This window comes from Daktulosphaira vitifoliae, unplaced genomic scaffold (assembly GCF_025091365.1).
Source record: "Daktulosphaira vitifoliae isolate Bord-2020 unplaced genomic scaffold, ASM2509136v1 Scaffold_3, whole genome shotgun sequence".
Taxonomy (NCBI): domain Eukaryota; kingdom Metazoa; phylum Arthropoda; class Insecta; order Hemiptera; family Phylloxeridae; genus Daktulosphaira; species Daktulosphaira vitifoliae.
This window is the reverse complement of record NW_026099574.1, coordinates 25,721,419-25,735,978: the sequence shown is the minus strand read 5'-3', so window position 1 is coordinate 25,735,978 and position 14,560 is coordinate 25,721,419. Positions and strand designations below refer to the sequence as shown.

The window sequence follows — 14,560 nt, the reverse complement described above, 5'->3', positions numbered from 1 at the left end:
AAAGGTCGCAACTCTGGTCTTTACATCAAGCCTAGCCAATCTCCTGTACATATTGGTGACACGCTCAATCTTGAATGTGTCTCGCCAAATAGTGTTCCCCCCAGAGAATATAGTGAAATAACGTGGGCTAAAGTCAATGACGACATGGAACAGAACGTTGAAAATATGGGCTCAACAATAAGGTATATTTATTACTACAAGAAAAACTTTTGTCAAAATTCTTTTAAAAAATTATTTTTTTTGTAGAATTGTCAACGTAAAAACCGGAAATAGTGGAACATACAGATGTACTAGACGTGATCTGAATAATAACATTGAAACTGAAGACTACGAGTTGGTGGTTTCGCGTAAGTTTTTTTTTAATTTTAAACTAATGTAAATATAATTTAAATATATAATCCATGGTATAATTTTTATTAACTCTTAAATTAAAACGCTCCGATTTGGATATTTATCGCACTTCGGTTTTTGTAAGTTGTTTATTCAGAGACATTTCTGTAAAATATATATTTATTATATTAAAATAAAAATGATCTTACAGAACAATCCTCTGACGGTGGTGTGGTTAATACAATAGCTCATACCAACTACGCACCATATGGTAGATCAGTAGTTGTTGAGTGTAATACAGATCTTACATCCCCGGTAGAATATTCTTGGTCTAAATTTGGACCTCAAATGGAACCTATTTATGACAAGGTAATTCAATGTTATTACAGTAATTTCTAAAAAAAAGAAACATACATATAAATGTAGAATTGACGAAGATTAACTACTCTATTTCATAAAATATATTTTTCTTGGACAATATTTTTGTGATGAATTGTATTTCTAATTATTATAAATAAAATCAATTTATTTGATTATCTTTAAAATATATCTATTCAAGTAACAACACATATTCTTGATTTTCAGAGAAACTTGACTATGTACAACGTAACAGAAAAAAGTGCTGGGTTATATCTCTGTACAGCATCTAATGATAATGTTAGGATAGACGTACCGGTTGTACTTGTTGTAACCGGTATTGTACCTGCATTCCGTGGCAGTGACAGTTATTTGGCATTTCCAACCTTATTAAATACTTATTTAGAATTTAATCTAGAGGTACATTTTAAACCCGAGCAAGGCGATGGTTTGATTTTATATAATGGTCAAAAATCTGGCGGTGGTGGTGACTTTTTCTCATTCGGTCTGAATAATGGTGTACCCGAATTCCGATTCGATGTTGGATCTGGTGCAGCAATTATAAGAGCATCCCAATCAGTAACCATTGGTGAATGGCATACTGCTCAGCTTAGTCGATCAAAGAAACACGGTACTATGTATATTGACGGTCGTGGACCTTACCAAGGAAGCAGCCCTGGAACATTCCAGGGAATGGACTTATCACAACTTCTTTACATCGGTGGTGTACCTGACTTCTCAACTATTCACAAGGAAACTGGGTTCCATTCAGGATTCGTCGGTTAGTATAACATTTTTTATTACTACAAAGCATACCTTAACTTAAATGCGCCTTATAACATTTACTAACTTTTTTTAAGGTTGTATTAGTGCTTTTAAATCAGAAAAACGTGTTTACAATTTGATGAAAGATTCAGTAGATAAAAATAGTCTTGGCACATGCGATGTTTGCTCCAATAATCGTTGCTTAAATCAAGGTATATGTCAAGAAGCTCAAGAAACCAATCAAGCATATTCATGCATTTGTCAACCAGGATTTACTGGTGAATATTGTGAATACACTCGTGAAATCTGTACACCAGGTATGATTTTATTTGTTTTAACCTAGTTTGAGAAATAATTAATGAAAATATATTACTGTAGGCATTTGTGGACTCGGAGAGTGTTTGTCTGGTCAAGATGAAATTGAATGCAAATGTAAAATTGGCACAATTGGAAAAAGATGTGAACGCAGTGTCGAAGTTGTCGAACCATATTTTTCCGGTTCGTCATACTTAGCTTACCAAGCTCCAACATCACAAGAAAAGTAATTGTTTATTGTTACAATTGTACATTAAGTAACCAATAAATTATCAATAGTATATAATCATTTTTGTCCTATAGGTTAAATGTCACATTAAAAATTAATCCAGCAACTCTTGACGATGGTGTAATTCTATACGCTGCTCAGAATGTCCAGGGAATAGGACAATATATGGCTGTTACTCTTAAAAATCAACAAATAGAATTCCGTTATACTGTCAGTGGTAAGTCAATGTAGAAAATATTCTAGTTGATTAAAATAATTCATAATTATTATTGTTCATAGGTATAACATCAATGATACGCAGTGCCCAACTATTAGAAGTAGGACAATGGTACACAGTAACAATAACTCGTAACTCAATAACTCAGGAAAGTAAATTATTTGTCAATAATGAAACACCAATCAGATCTATTGAAAACGGAAATATGTTACCTCTTGAATTAAAAACTCATCTATTTATTGGTGGTTACGATTCACACAAAGTAAAAATTTCTCCTCAAGTAGAAGTCAATACCAACTTCAAAGGTTGTATTAAAATGGTAAGTACTGATTACATATCTCAAAAATATTACATTTTAATGATTTATAATAGCAAAAATATACTAATCGGTATGTGTTCTGGTGTAACATTCTTTTACATGGAAACAAGATTTTTTTTTTAATTTTTCATAGTTTTCGCTAACTTGTTTCGAAATAAACAAAAACTTATTAAGTAATAATAATAATTTAATCTAACTTTACTTATAGGTTGAAATTTCTCGAATGGACATAGACATAATTAATTCAGCCGTCGATTCTGCCAACATTGAGGATTGTTCTTCAATTCGAGGAGATGCTTGTTTAAACAATCGTTGTAGAAACCCAGCACTTTGCCGCTCTAAAACTAAATATTTTGATTACACTTGTCAATGTGAAGAAGGATTTAGGTAAATAAATAATTTCTACAAAAATATTTCAATAACAATAAAAAAAATTGACACATGTCATTGTTTTAATATTATTTTTAGTGGTCCAAGATGTGATGTCGACGCAAATTTATGTTCCATACTAAACCCATGTCACAACGGCGGTATGTGCACTGACATCAATGCCAACTCATACAGATGTGACTGCCTTCTTGGATACTCTGGACCTACTTGCGATGAAAGTATGAAATATAATTAAATTTAGCTTTTATTAAACGTATTTTTAAAATTCTTTTAATTTAATTAGGGATCACATTAGACTCTACTGCTAATTTTACTAGCAACAGTTATCTTCAATTAGACAAATCACTTTTGGAAAAATATAAAGGAGAACATTCTATAGCATTGTCATTTACCACAGAATCTGCCAACGGGTTACTTTACTGGCAAGGAGAAGAGCCTAACGACAGAGGAATTATTGAAAATTATATATCTATTTCAGGTAAAATAACTTTTTTGTTTAAATTAAATTTATTCTAAAGGATGCAACTATAATTTTATTAATTACATATACTTTTAGTGGTCAATGGTTACGTTGAATTTAACCGCAAAGTAAATGGTATATTAGCACCTACAACATCAATTCGATCAATAAGCCATCATGTAAATGACAACGAACCACATTTAGTAATGGTGAGAGGTAATGGCGTTGAATGGTCTATAGAATTAGACAGACAAACAACAGAAACTGAAAAGGATCATAGCGACGGACTGGAAAAACTTTTAAATTCTGCAGAATTAATATACATTGGTAAATTATCCACTTAATAAGTTATACATTTATAGCTAAATTTTAATAGAAAAATATTTAATACCTACATAAATTATTTATTTTATATGATGAACATGGTATATAATTTAATCGTATTTCTTTAATTCAAGAATGTTTATTATTAGAAAAATATGTGTAACTTTTTAACCAAAGTATTATTTACATTTATTAATACAGGTGGATTACCAGAAGCTTTATCTTCATTGAGTGTTCATCAAGTACGAGGATTTGAAGGATGTATCAGCGATGTGAGAATACAAGAGTCTGGATATGTCAATCTCGGACAGAAAGCAGTAGCGGGTAAAAATGTCGCCTCGTGTAACAGGTAAAAAAGCATTCATAATTAATATCTAATGGTATAAGGTAAATAAAACTAAACAAAATAATTTAATCGCTTAAATTTTCTTTACGGATTTTTGTAAACTTTTTCGTATAATTTTTGATATTCAAACATGCTTTGCTTTATTAATCATTTATGTGTAATTAACAATAACTATGTTTTTTAACATGCTGCTATATTTGTTGGACGTCTAATAGCTTTTCTTATAAAAAAAATGATTTGAAACGAAAGCCTTGGCTAGTATTTACTCGGACTACTACAAACAAATATGACGTGGTATATCGAATAAACCAATTTCCTACCTCACCCTCATGGGTGGAAATTAACGAGACCGAATATTCTGGACTCGACAATAACATTGATGATATTAATGATGATAATAATAATAATGAGAGTAATAATTGTTGTGTATATAACCCTAGCATAAGAATCGTGTTAACTACGTTATTTTTGTTATTATCACTAATAATGACTGATTTATAAGAAATATATTATATATTAAGTTGTTTTGTAACGCAATATGTATGTTGTTAACCATAGTAAATATGTTTTTTACCCTAACTTTTTAGGTACTGAATAATGGTTGTGATTTTTTATAATTTAATATATATTTATTTGTAAATAAAATAAATAATAATAATTAATTACTATGCAATACTGTTAAAAACTAAATAAAGTGCCTATATTAATATAACTTGTTAATTTTAAATTTGATTGAATATAATCAATCGAAATAATTTTTTTAATAAAATATTAATAACCTTTACTATAAAAGTCAACACAGCATGCTAACCAAAAGGTTATTTTTAATGGGCGTTGTGAATATGATAGGACGTTTTGATTTTCATGTTGTGGTATGTTTTCATACACTATTTATAATAACTAGCAACAAAACAACACACTACCTTGTTTCTTAAAATATTTCATAACATAAGTTAATTTTTATGTTTATTATGAAAACAATAATAAATCAATGGCTTAGGAGTATGACATCACAGGATCGGGGCCATTGTGGAATGAACTAGATGTGCTTAAGACATATAATAAAAATTGATCACTTGTGGCTAATTAATTAAGTAAAAAACCTAAAAAATATTTTTAATACTTTTTAGTTTTTTTAAATTAATAATATTTTTAATATAGTTTTAATTTTACTTGCTTAAGACATATTTAAATAAAGAATTTTAGTTAGAAAAAAATGTCTTTTATTTCCATTTATCGTAACAATCGACTTGTTTCTATAGTTTTTGAACACTAAATATTTCATACATTTTTTTAATTTTTGTAACCAATTCCAGTGTATAAGAAATTTGTTTCAAGAGAATTTATGTTTTAATAGATGCTAGTCCAGTATTTACATTCAAACTTACAAATACCAATATAGTACAATTTTATACCTTTGTCCTTAATATGGTGAAATACAACATCATCAACCAACCATTATAAGAAATTTTGACAACTACTTTGAATTAATTTTTTTTTCTTTGTGTAAATGTGTAAATTTAAGGTGTACTTACTAAATGTTTAAATTTAAATTAACAATTGCTTTAAATATATTATTTCTTATTATTGTTAAATATTTAAATATTATGATTATAAAATTCTGAAGTACTAACTGTAACATGAACCCCCTAAAATGATTACAATGCAGTAAAAAAATTGTTTGATAAATAAAAGAAGATACTCAAATATTTATGAAATAATATTCTCTGCTCTGTAAAAAATGTTTGATTAAGCCACTGAAACTGATTATTGTAATATGTAATATATGATATAACCAGGTATAATTATATTATTCGACACTGCTAATTGTTATTTTTATTAATTGTATTATTATAAGGCGGCTTCAACTATAATAACGGAATCATTAGTCATCGCTGATTAGTACAACACATTTGCATATTGAGTATCTTTTGGTTTAACTAAATAAAATCTTATTATTATTGCATGATTTCATTTTTTTAATTTTAATTAACTTGAATACACAAGTCCAAACAAGATTTCAATTAAAAAAATTATTTGCAACTTTTAATTGTATTTTGTTTTTAATTATATTTTAGAAGTGACACCAGCAATCTCATTCTCAAGAAAAAATAAGCAATACTTCAACGTCACAGCCTCCTGCAGTTACTGCTTAAAAAATACCATTTTATCATAAAATTTATACATTATTGATTTAAGAAATCAATCAGTTGTTTTATTAATTTGTTAAAAAATTGCTTTCACTTATTTTAGTATTTTAATGTCTAGCTCTAAATCATAGATGTAAGAATAAGCCTATTAATATTAATACTTATCGCTAGCTATATATTTGTCTGCTATATTATGTACTAATGTTAGTTTTTTTATTATTTTTAATTTTTCAAAGTGTATCACTGTCAAACTCGTATTAAATTTGCACCTAAAAATAATGACTTACTTTATTTAAAATAAATCTAATTTACCTCATGTTTAGAAACTTATTTATAAATAAAATTTACACGTAGTAATTTAAATTAACCAAAAATGTGTTCGTAAGACTCAGCATCAAATATATTTAAGAACTTAACTATTATGTATTTTACTTTAAGCAACTATGCGTTTAATCGGTAAGAATTGTACTTGCGTAATTTACCAATTTATATTTAAATTACAAAAAATAAAATGATAATTAAATAATTAGTTTAGTTTTTAGTAAATTTTATCCGCAACAATAATCAACTCCTTTGAAATGTTCTTCTTACGTACAGTATCTTTTAAACTCATATTAAAAAAAAAACCCTAGTTTTAAATCAACATCTTCAAACTTTTAACTATTTAAATAAAAAACAAAGACATACTTTTGATACTGAAAACGTCAGTTGCAAAGTTGATATATAACAAAGTATCTTTCTCGAGTCTTCATGCATTTAATGCACATAAACATATATATCAAAATTAAATAATTGCCTATACAACCAACTTAAATATCGATATGACGCAATTGCAAGTGAAGGTTTAGACTCGCGCACATTTTTAATTAAATGTCTAAAATATGATTTTCCATTCGGAAAGGACTATCAAAAATTGTTTATCTCATTAGCAAATCTAAAAAAATGTCTTGATGTAAAAAATACTGAGAATTATACATTATTATAATTAAACTAACTATATTATCCTCTAAAAAATAAACATATGCACTTATCAGAAGTGAAAGGGATAACAAATTAAGGCAGAAAACTTGAAACACACATTTACCCAGTGTGTTAAAATCAAAAAACGAGCTTTACTCATTTTCCAGCATTTGTTTATTATTATCACTCAAAGAATTTATACGATTAAAATACTTTTATATAGAACCTATTCACTTTCTCATGCAATTGCATAATAATAGAATTAAAGATAGAAAGGTTTAATGTCACTCAATACCCATTTAATCGTTTCCCTCCTTATATTTAATTTAAAAAATACTACAGATAATTAAGTGAAAAAATTAATAAATTTGTACAAAGATTATACTTAATTATAGATCTTATTTCATAAACTAGAGCCAAAACGCTATTAGTAACTAGAACCAATAAAAACTAATTTTTATTTTACTTTAACATAATAAAAAGGAAAACTTTGTATCGTATCATACGCAGTCAATAATTTCATACAAAAAATTACAAAAGTACCATTAATCAAATATTTGAAGTTAGTAGGAAATCTTCCCTTAAATCTCACATAAAATTTGTTTCTGTTTTATGCAAAATATACTAATATTTAGTAAGTTAAAACAAAAATCAAGACTAAGACAACATGAAACTATCAATTCTTCTGAATTCATTGCTCTTTAAAAAAAACCATTAATTTTGATTCTGTTAGACTATTGTGATAATTGAATATATTATATAATATAAAAGGCATAATAGAAAAAAATACACTTTTAATAATTATTCCTAAAATTTACATTCAATAAATTTAGTTCATTAATTAATTATTAAGATTATTACTATTATTCAAATATAAAAGACAAGTAAATAAGTTTAACAGTGTAATTTAATAAGTCTAAAACAGATATTAAGAGATAGTCAGTAATATTGTCATTTTAGACAATACAAAATGGTAACATAACATTTATGGAATTAAGTTATCAAACAACATTGAATCTTGTACCAAAAACGAGCAATGTTAAGAAAATAAAATTTGTCCAGAAATTAAGTTATTACCTGGATACCAGGAAGAGGAACCAGTGATATTAAAAAAAAAAATTGTGAAGTCACTAAATTAATATGTAAAAAAAACTTGTACCAAAATCATTAAAACTACCAGAATAAAGTTAAGTATTATATTTTTTTGCTTAGTACTAGACTTAGAATTTAATACTAAAATATCAGCATTTGATTATTTAACATCTTATGATTCAGAGGTATCTTTATTTTCTTCAATTTTTTCTGAAGTCTTTTCAGTTTCAGCAATTGATTCTTTGCTCTAAAGAAAACAAATGTTAAATTTTTTAAATAAAATTTTTTTTTTTTGCTAATTCTAGAAAATTACCTCTTCAACTTTTTTTTCTTCCTCAATAGATGCATTACCATTTTCTACTATTTTTTCTTCTGTTTTTAAGTCAACTTCTTCCTCAGTTGAGCTACCTTCTTTGTCACCTTTTAGCTCGTCATTTTCAGCAATACCATTTTCTTCAGCAGACACAACTTCTTCTTCTTCACTTTCCTTAGCAACTACTTTGGGTTTTCTCCCTCGTTTACCTGAACAAATTTAATAAATAAAAAACAGTAATTTGTATTTCACATCTAGTTAAGATTATGCATCTTACCTTTTTCAGTTGGGGCTTTCTTTTCTTTTTTTGCTGGTGGTGCATCACTTTTAGCTTTTGATGCAGCAGTGGAACCTCTTGTAGATGACCTAGTTGTTCTTCTTCCATCAACATCTTCAGTACTTTTAAGACCCTACATAATAATAATATTCAATTGATATTATAATAATAAACAGATATAGAGTTGTAGAAACAAAAAAATTATTTAACACTCAGATTTATTCTAAAATCATCAATGAAGTGCTGATCAAGTGAAAGATAATATAAGCGCAATAATATTGTGCCCTGTAGGATATTTTCTCAATTTTTTTTTAAAATTTTTTTATATACAAAATTAAATTTTAATTAACAATAATTTATATACTTTTGTAATTAATTCAGCTTCAGCATTAATAATATCTAAAGCATTAGATCGTTTTCCACCAGCATTTCTCTTACGTCCACGTTTTTCGCCCTCCTGAAAAATAAAGTACATGATAAAAAGAAATTACAACTCCAGAGAGTGATGTACAATGAGTAATTTTAATGTATATCTAACATAATTGATCCGTTTACTTATTAACTTGAGTTTTTTAACATTATAAAACTATTTGATATGCCACACAATTTTTACATCTATAATTATATTCTATTACCTACTCCATTGAAAATATCTTAAACCTCGTATTATTATACTACATCAATATTATTATTATTTTTTTTTAATTTCATATATAAATGCAAAATTTAATTTTTAGAAATGTAAAAAAAAAAGTATATTAATAATCTTTTTTTTTTATCATTACTTCATGTTCAAAATAAATTCAAGAAAATGTATGTATCTAGTTTTCCTTGTTTATAAATAATATTTTCTCTGAATTAAACAACTAACCTTTTTTTAGATTCTGTAATGAAATTTATTTTAAAGAGAAAATTGGCGGGAAATGTATCAATTAGCAAGATGCTCACAGGATTCAGTGATACACGGTGTACAATAATTTTCAATGCGACACAATATTTATCCTATAATGTACATATGTTATTCGGAAACAACGCTACTCAATTAAACAGTAAGGTATAGACTAATTTAACTAAAAAAAAAAAAGAACTACTTTTAGAAAAATCTTGAAGTGATGTAAGAAGGTTAAATAATTAAATTTATCATAATAACAATAGTATCGAACAAATAAAACAAAATACACAAAACGTACAATAATGGCGGCGACCTATAGCATGAATCGTGCGATATGGTACGAGGAGTGGAGGGGTAGAAACCCACCGTTTTACAGGAGCGATCCCGGTGTAATGGTAACGTCGGAGGTAAAGGCCGTTAATATGTTGTGCGAGACGACATTAGGCAATTAGAATATCACTCACGAAAACCACAATGATGCCCATAATAATCCACGAGTACTTTGGCGGCAAAACCATGTAGAAACACTCAAACTCAAAGTATCGCGCCAAATATTTTTTGAAATAATACTCAACAATAATATGTACATTAAAAGCACTCACTTGATTGATTTCAGCGGTGCCGTTGTTAACGACAGGTTCCACTGCAACGACTGGTACGTTATTTTCTGCGGCCACTTCGGACATATTTTTAACGTGTAATGCGGCAATATTATGTGGATTTCACAAACTTACGTAGGCGATTATCCTCAACACAAGTCGATTAAGTAAACAAAAAATACACAAAATAGAGCCGCTGTATAATTTACTATGCAATAAATGTTTAGCACGTTAAGAGTACAAATGAAACGGTATGCCGATTGATGAAAAAGTCAAGACCGGCCGTAGACGACGTTGTTTGTTTACGGGACACGAGTGTGAATAGGTCTTGTAACGAATAATAAAACGATGCGGAGGTCGTAGTAGTTAACACGAGATAGCGTTCTAGAAGCCGGCCCCCACCATATCGTGTACCATAGGCGTTTGCTCATATCGTCACTTGATATCCAAACAAACGTACCATATGACAAACCGTTAAATATTAGCAATTACAAATCACTGGCATGATACATTTGAAACAACCTTTAAAATTCAGAAGTAGGGCTCGAATGTTCAATAATATGCATGTTTTTTTTTGTTACATAGGGGATACATGCTAAGTAAAATACAAATCCGTTTTGTAACAGTAATAAAACTGTTAAGATTAATATTGAATATATAAAGTTTTATTATACAAGTATTTTCATATTTTGGATACAAAATCATATTTCTTATTTCAAAAAAAAAAAAAACCTACAATTTTTATGATAATTGTATATAATATACAATTTAAGTGTATAATTTTAGTTTTTTAATATATATTCCAGTACTTTTTCAATAACTAATTTTAATTCATGTAATGCATATTTTTGACATTTTTTAATACTTACTTTTAATACATAAAAATGCACATTTCTAATCATTTTTATGCAAGTCCTGTTTAATATTTAATAAATAAATAATATTTAAGGCTGATATATCCTTTGGGTTTCTGAACTTTTTATCTTTAAAATAATATTCAGAATATTCAAAAAGTCAGGAAAAGGGTTTCTATTGTTATTGTAACAATTGGCCTGTTTCCATTTTAAATACTTATAGAATGAAAATGAATCTCAAATTATCTCAGTAACTAACTTTACTCAATCTAATAATATACCACTAATTGGTGTATTTGGATAGGGGCAGATCCAATATTTGAACTTTTTTTGGGGGTGGGGCATTTCGCTATTTTATTTTAAATAAAGACTAATTTTATAAGGTAAATATTTTGTTTAAAAAATAATTCTTATTTTGAGGATTTTTGTTCCTATATAGGACCTTATTGCATCCACACCTGAATTTAGAATAAATGGGACATAGAGACATGCTCTTCCATCAACAAAGATATATTGTTATAAAAATTTTAGATAACTTTTTTTACTCAAACTGTGAGTAAAATATTTACAAAAAATCATTAAACATTATAACACATGTTTGTTGGAAAATATTATTACGCCCTCCATATTTGTAGATTAGCCCATTAAAGGGCTTAGGTCATTAACTCAATATTAATTTTTTTAACACGAGTTCTATTTTTATGACCAATATATACATCTAAACTAATTTATCTTTCATTAAGAGTATTATGCATAAAAATATCATTTTAAACAATAAGCTACTAATTATAACGGGACTCAAAAATGATGTTCATAGTCATATACACATTTTTTTAGAAAAAAAGAAAATGCTATAAGATTCCTAAAAATGTTTTTCTTGTTGCGCTCATGTTTCTCTAGTTTTAAATTTAAATCATGACATTTTATAACTTAACTATTGTGACAACATATCACCAATAGTACTATACTTTCTTTATAGTCCTGAATGATTTTTTACCAATAACATTTTTTTTATTCTTATCTTAGATTTTTTCCTGGATGGGATTTTACATAAGAAATTTTTTTTATCCTCTTCTAGTAATATTGAAATCATATTTTTTTAATTCTGAGTAGTGGTTTTAACCCGGTAACCTTCGTAATTACGCCTTTTTGTTCGTTTATTATAAATAATAAGTAAAATTATTTTTTTAATCTTACAGAATATAATGCATTTTTAATACTTAATTTATAGTATTACATTAATAATATAATCATTATTAAGTAGTTAAGAAACAATAACTTTATAATAGCTTAAATGTGACAAATTTGAAAGTGATAAAAAAATACTATTAAACATTTCATAATAAAGCTAAAAAATCAAATAAGAAAGAGTAGAATAAAGCCAATTTTAATTGCTAATACCTATTTCCTTCTATTAATTTTTTTATAATTAAAACTAAGAAATTTTTTCATGATAATCCTGAAAAAAAAAATAGTTTTTATTTCGTAGGTATAATAACTTAAAAAAATAAATCATATTATTGTACTATAGTAAAAATTTCACTTTCTACTTATTTCAATAAAAAGTAATTTATACACTACTTGTGAACATAATATATCATCATTAGAATTTGATTTTTCGATGAGTTCATTTGAAGTAACGTTTTTTTGGTCTAAAAATATAATAAGACGAAGTTATTATATGAATTTTACAAATAGCATACGATTGAACTTTTACATATTATGGGCATTTAAAAAATTGACACTCCATAGAAATGTTTAAGGAAAATATTATATGCTTTGTTTTTTTTATCTATAATTTTTTCTATTTTTGACATATCAAAAATAGAAAACGCTATAGTATTTGCTATACAGAGTATTCAATAAATAAAGACAGGTCAGTTATTACAAACATTGAGAACAATAAAAACCAGTTTTTTTACTTACTGAACACTATTTATTTGCATTTATAAATCATAAGTTTTGTACAATCTGGATCAACTAATATACCTTTGATGTTAAATACAATGATAGTAGTAAGATGGATTTTTTACTATAATTTCCAGGGTGTCTGAAGTTTTTTTAAGAATTTTTTTTTTGGAGTGATCAGGGTTGTCACAATTTTTGTGTTTATAAGACGTTGGTCTCCCAATTATTAAAAATATATATATATTAAATTAAAATAAAGTCGTTTATCAAATACATAGGCGAATATTTCTACAAAATTAGGAAAGATAAAAAAGTTCTCGCACCGTATAGATTAATTAGGTTTTGGTAAGGAAATTTGGAGGGTTATTTTAAATGAATAATTTTTATTTCTCTATACATTCATTTAAGTGGAGCTTAGGGAACTAAGCCTCCCACTTCCATCAATACTTAAATAGTGAAGCATAATATCTGAGACTTAAATAAGTTAGTGAAATATAATATACAAGATTAAACAAGTAAAATAATAATGTCGATAGGTGGCTATTAGATTTTATTAGTAATAAATTCGTATTTTATTTATGACTATAAATATAGAAATTTTGAAATATTTATAAATATAATAATATTATTGTAATTATAGTTATAAGTATAGAAATATACTTTTTCTTTAATCGGATGTAAAAAGACACTAGCATTACTAAAACTTGGTCTAACGCACTGCCGTTAGCTCAGATATATTGCCATAAAAATGGATATAGTTTTATCACATATTGATAAATAATTATTGTAAAATAAGCAATAAAAATGAAAATTTCTTTCAGAAACTTTTTTTTAAAAGAGCCTTTGAATCCGATCTACAATTAGTTCTATTAAGAAATCAAATTTTAATTAAGAACTTTCAATAATAAATAGTATTCACAATGCATGATATTTATTTATTGTATTTTATATAAAAAGTCCGCGCTCCTGCTAATGGTAGTGAAAATTTTCAAAAATTTACTTTACCAAAATTATTACTCACTCAATATCAGAAAATACTTACAATTATTTATAACCTTTTCATTTTCTTTTAACGTTTCTTGAGTAGCGCTTAATGCAGATGGTAACCTAAAGCATGCAATAGTCAACCGTATAAGCAACCACACAGAAAATACTAAAACTATATACAGTATCCCTGTGTATGCCATGACTCTGAAGTTAACAACGACTACTTGATTTTTCATTTCCTATCTTATGACTCGAAGAAAAATTATTTAAGCTCGCTACATAATATACTATGAATTATATCATTATACTTTGACATTGTTGAGGATTTGAAGAACAATGAAAAACATATCTAATGCATTTTAAAACTGACACGCAAATAAAATCGATAAAATAGCACTAAATTATTCATAAAAATTGTTAATAGAAATCGAAAACCTGTCAAATATGAACTAAAAACAAGTATTCAGCTTAATAGG

General features: G+C 26.9%; 3 protein-coding genes across 17 annotated transcripts in view; 1 reads left to right on the top strand and 2 right to left on the bottom strand.

Annotated features, from left to right (window-relative positions):
- LOC126901058 (basement membrane-specific heparan sulfate proteoglycan core protein-like) overlaps nucleotides 1-6,731 on the top strand; it is a 118,564-nt gene extending 111,833 nt beyond the window's left edge. For 7 of the 14 annotated variants that reach the window (XM_050677199.1, XM_050677196.1, XM_050677197.1 and 4 more), the window contains 14 exons: nucleotides 5-182; nucleotides 247-347; nucleotides 542-699; nucleotides 916-1,468; nucleotides 1,548-1,769; nucleotides 1,831-1,993; nucleotides 2,071-2,213; nucleotides 2,276-2,532; nucleotides 2,741-2,919; nucleotides 3,001-3,140; nucleotides 3,206-3,400; nucleotides 3,479-3,709; nucleotides 3,908-4,055; nucleotides 4,268-4,602. In XM_050677199.1, the coding sequence (XP_050533156.1) occupies nucleotides 5-182; nucleotides 247-347; nucleotides 542-699; nucleotides 916-1,468; nucleotides 1,548-1,769; nucleotides 1,831-1,993; nucleotides 2,071-2,213; nucleotides 2,276-2,532; nucleotides 2,741-2,919; nucleotides 3,001-3,140; nucleotides 3,206-3,400; nucleotides 3,479-3,709; nucleotides 3,908-4,055; nucleotides 4,268-4,553 (2,954 nt within the window). In that variant the 3' untranslated portion in view covers nucleotides 4,554-4,602. Of the gene's footprint in view, nucleotides 1-4; nucleotides 183-246; nucleotides 348-541; nucleotides 700-915; nucleotides 1,469-1,547; nucleotides 1,770-1,830; nucleotides 1,994-2,070; nucleotides 2,214-2,275; nucleotides 2,533-2,740; nucleotides 2,920-3,000; nucleotides 3,141-3,205; nucleotides 3,401-3,478; nucleotides 3,710-3,907; nucleotides 4,056-4,267; nucleotides 4,604-6,130 lie in introns of those variants that run through there. The other 7 variants (XM_050677192.1, XM_050677193.1, XM_050677205.1 and 4 more) reach the window with 5 other exon arrangements.
- A 1,613-nt stretch (nucleotides 6,732-8,344) lies between these two features.
- On the bottom strand, nucleotides 8,345-10,652 carry LOC126901066 (ABC transporter F family member 4). The gene is made up of 5 exons (XM_050677266.1): nucleotides 10,339-10,652; nucleotides 9,209-9,301; nucleotides 8,845-8,977; nucleotides 8,568-8,776; nucleotides 8,345-8,501 (listed from the first exon to the last, which is right to left on the bottom strand). The coding sequence occupies exons 1-5, from the start codon at nucleotides 10,420-10,422 to the stop codon at nucleotides 8,427-8,429; spliced, it is 594 nt and encodes a 197-aa protein (XP_050533223.1). The 5' UTR covers nucleotides 10,423-10,652; the 3' UTR covers nucleotides 8,345-8,426.
- Nucleotides 10,653-10,755: 103 nt separating this feature from the next.
- Nucleotides 10,756-14,444, bottom strand: LOC126901068 (uncharacterized). Of its 2 annotated transcripts, none has more exons than XM_050677268.1 (3): nucleotides 14,140-14,444; nucleotides 12,771-12,841; nucleotides 10,756-10,857 (listed from the first exon to the last, which is right to left on the bottom strand). In XM_050677268.1, the coding sequence occupies exons 1-3, from the start codon at nucleotides 14,318-14,320 to the stop codon at nucleotides 10,831-10,833; spliced, it is 279 nt and encodes a 92-aa protein (XP_050533225.1). In that variant the 5' UTR covers nucleotides 14,321-14,444; the 3' UTR covers nucleotides 10,756-10,830. The 2 variants fall into 2 exon arrangements, with proteins under 2 accessions (XP_050533225.1, XP_050533226.1); XM_050677269.1 differs by lacking the exon at nucleotides 10,756-10,857 and adding an exon at nucleotides 11,145-12,648.
- Between the last annotated feature and the right edge of the window lie 116 nt (nucleotides 14,445-14,560).

Excerpts from the sequence above, each read along its gene's own strand:
- LOC126901066 (XM_050677266.1), bottom strand. The coding sequence starts at position 10,422 with ATGTCCGAAGTGGCCGCAGAAAATAACGTACCAGTCGTTGCAGTGGAA. Across the intron at positions 8,978-9,208 it reads AAGCTGAATTAATTACAAAA|GGTCTTAAAAGTACTGAAGA; the intron begins GTATATAAATTA and ends ATTATTATGTAG. Across the intron at positions 8,777-8,844 it reads GAAAGCCCCAACTGAAAAAG|GTAAACGAGGGAGAAAACCC; the intron begins GTAAGATGCATA and ends AAATTTGTTCAG.
- LOC126901068 (XM_050677268.1), bottom strand. The coding sequence starts at position 14,320 with ATGAAAAATCAAGTAGTCGTTGTTAACTTCAGAGTCATGGCATACACA. Across the intron at positions 12,842-14,139 it reads TGAAAAGGTTATAAATAATT|ACCAAAAAAACGTTACTTCA; the intron begins GTAAGTATTTTC and ends TTATATTTTTAG. Across the intron at positions 10,858-12,770 it reads ATGATATATTATGTTCACAA|GTTGTTTCAAATGTATCATG; the intron begins GTAGTGTATAAA and ends TGAATTTTAAAG.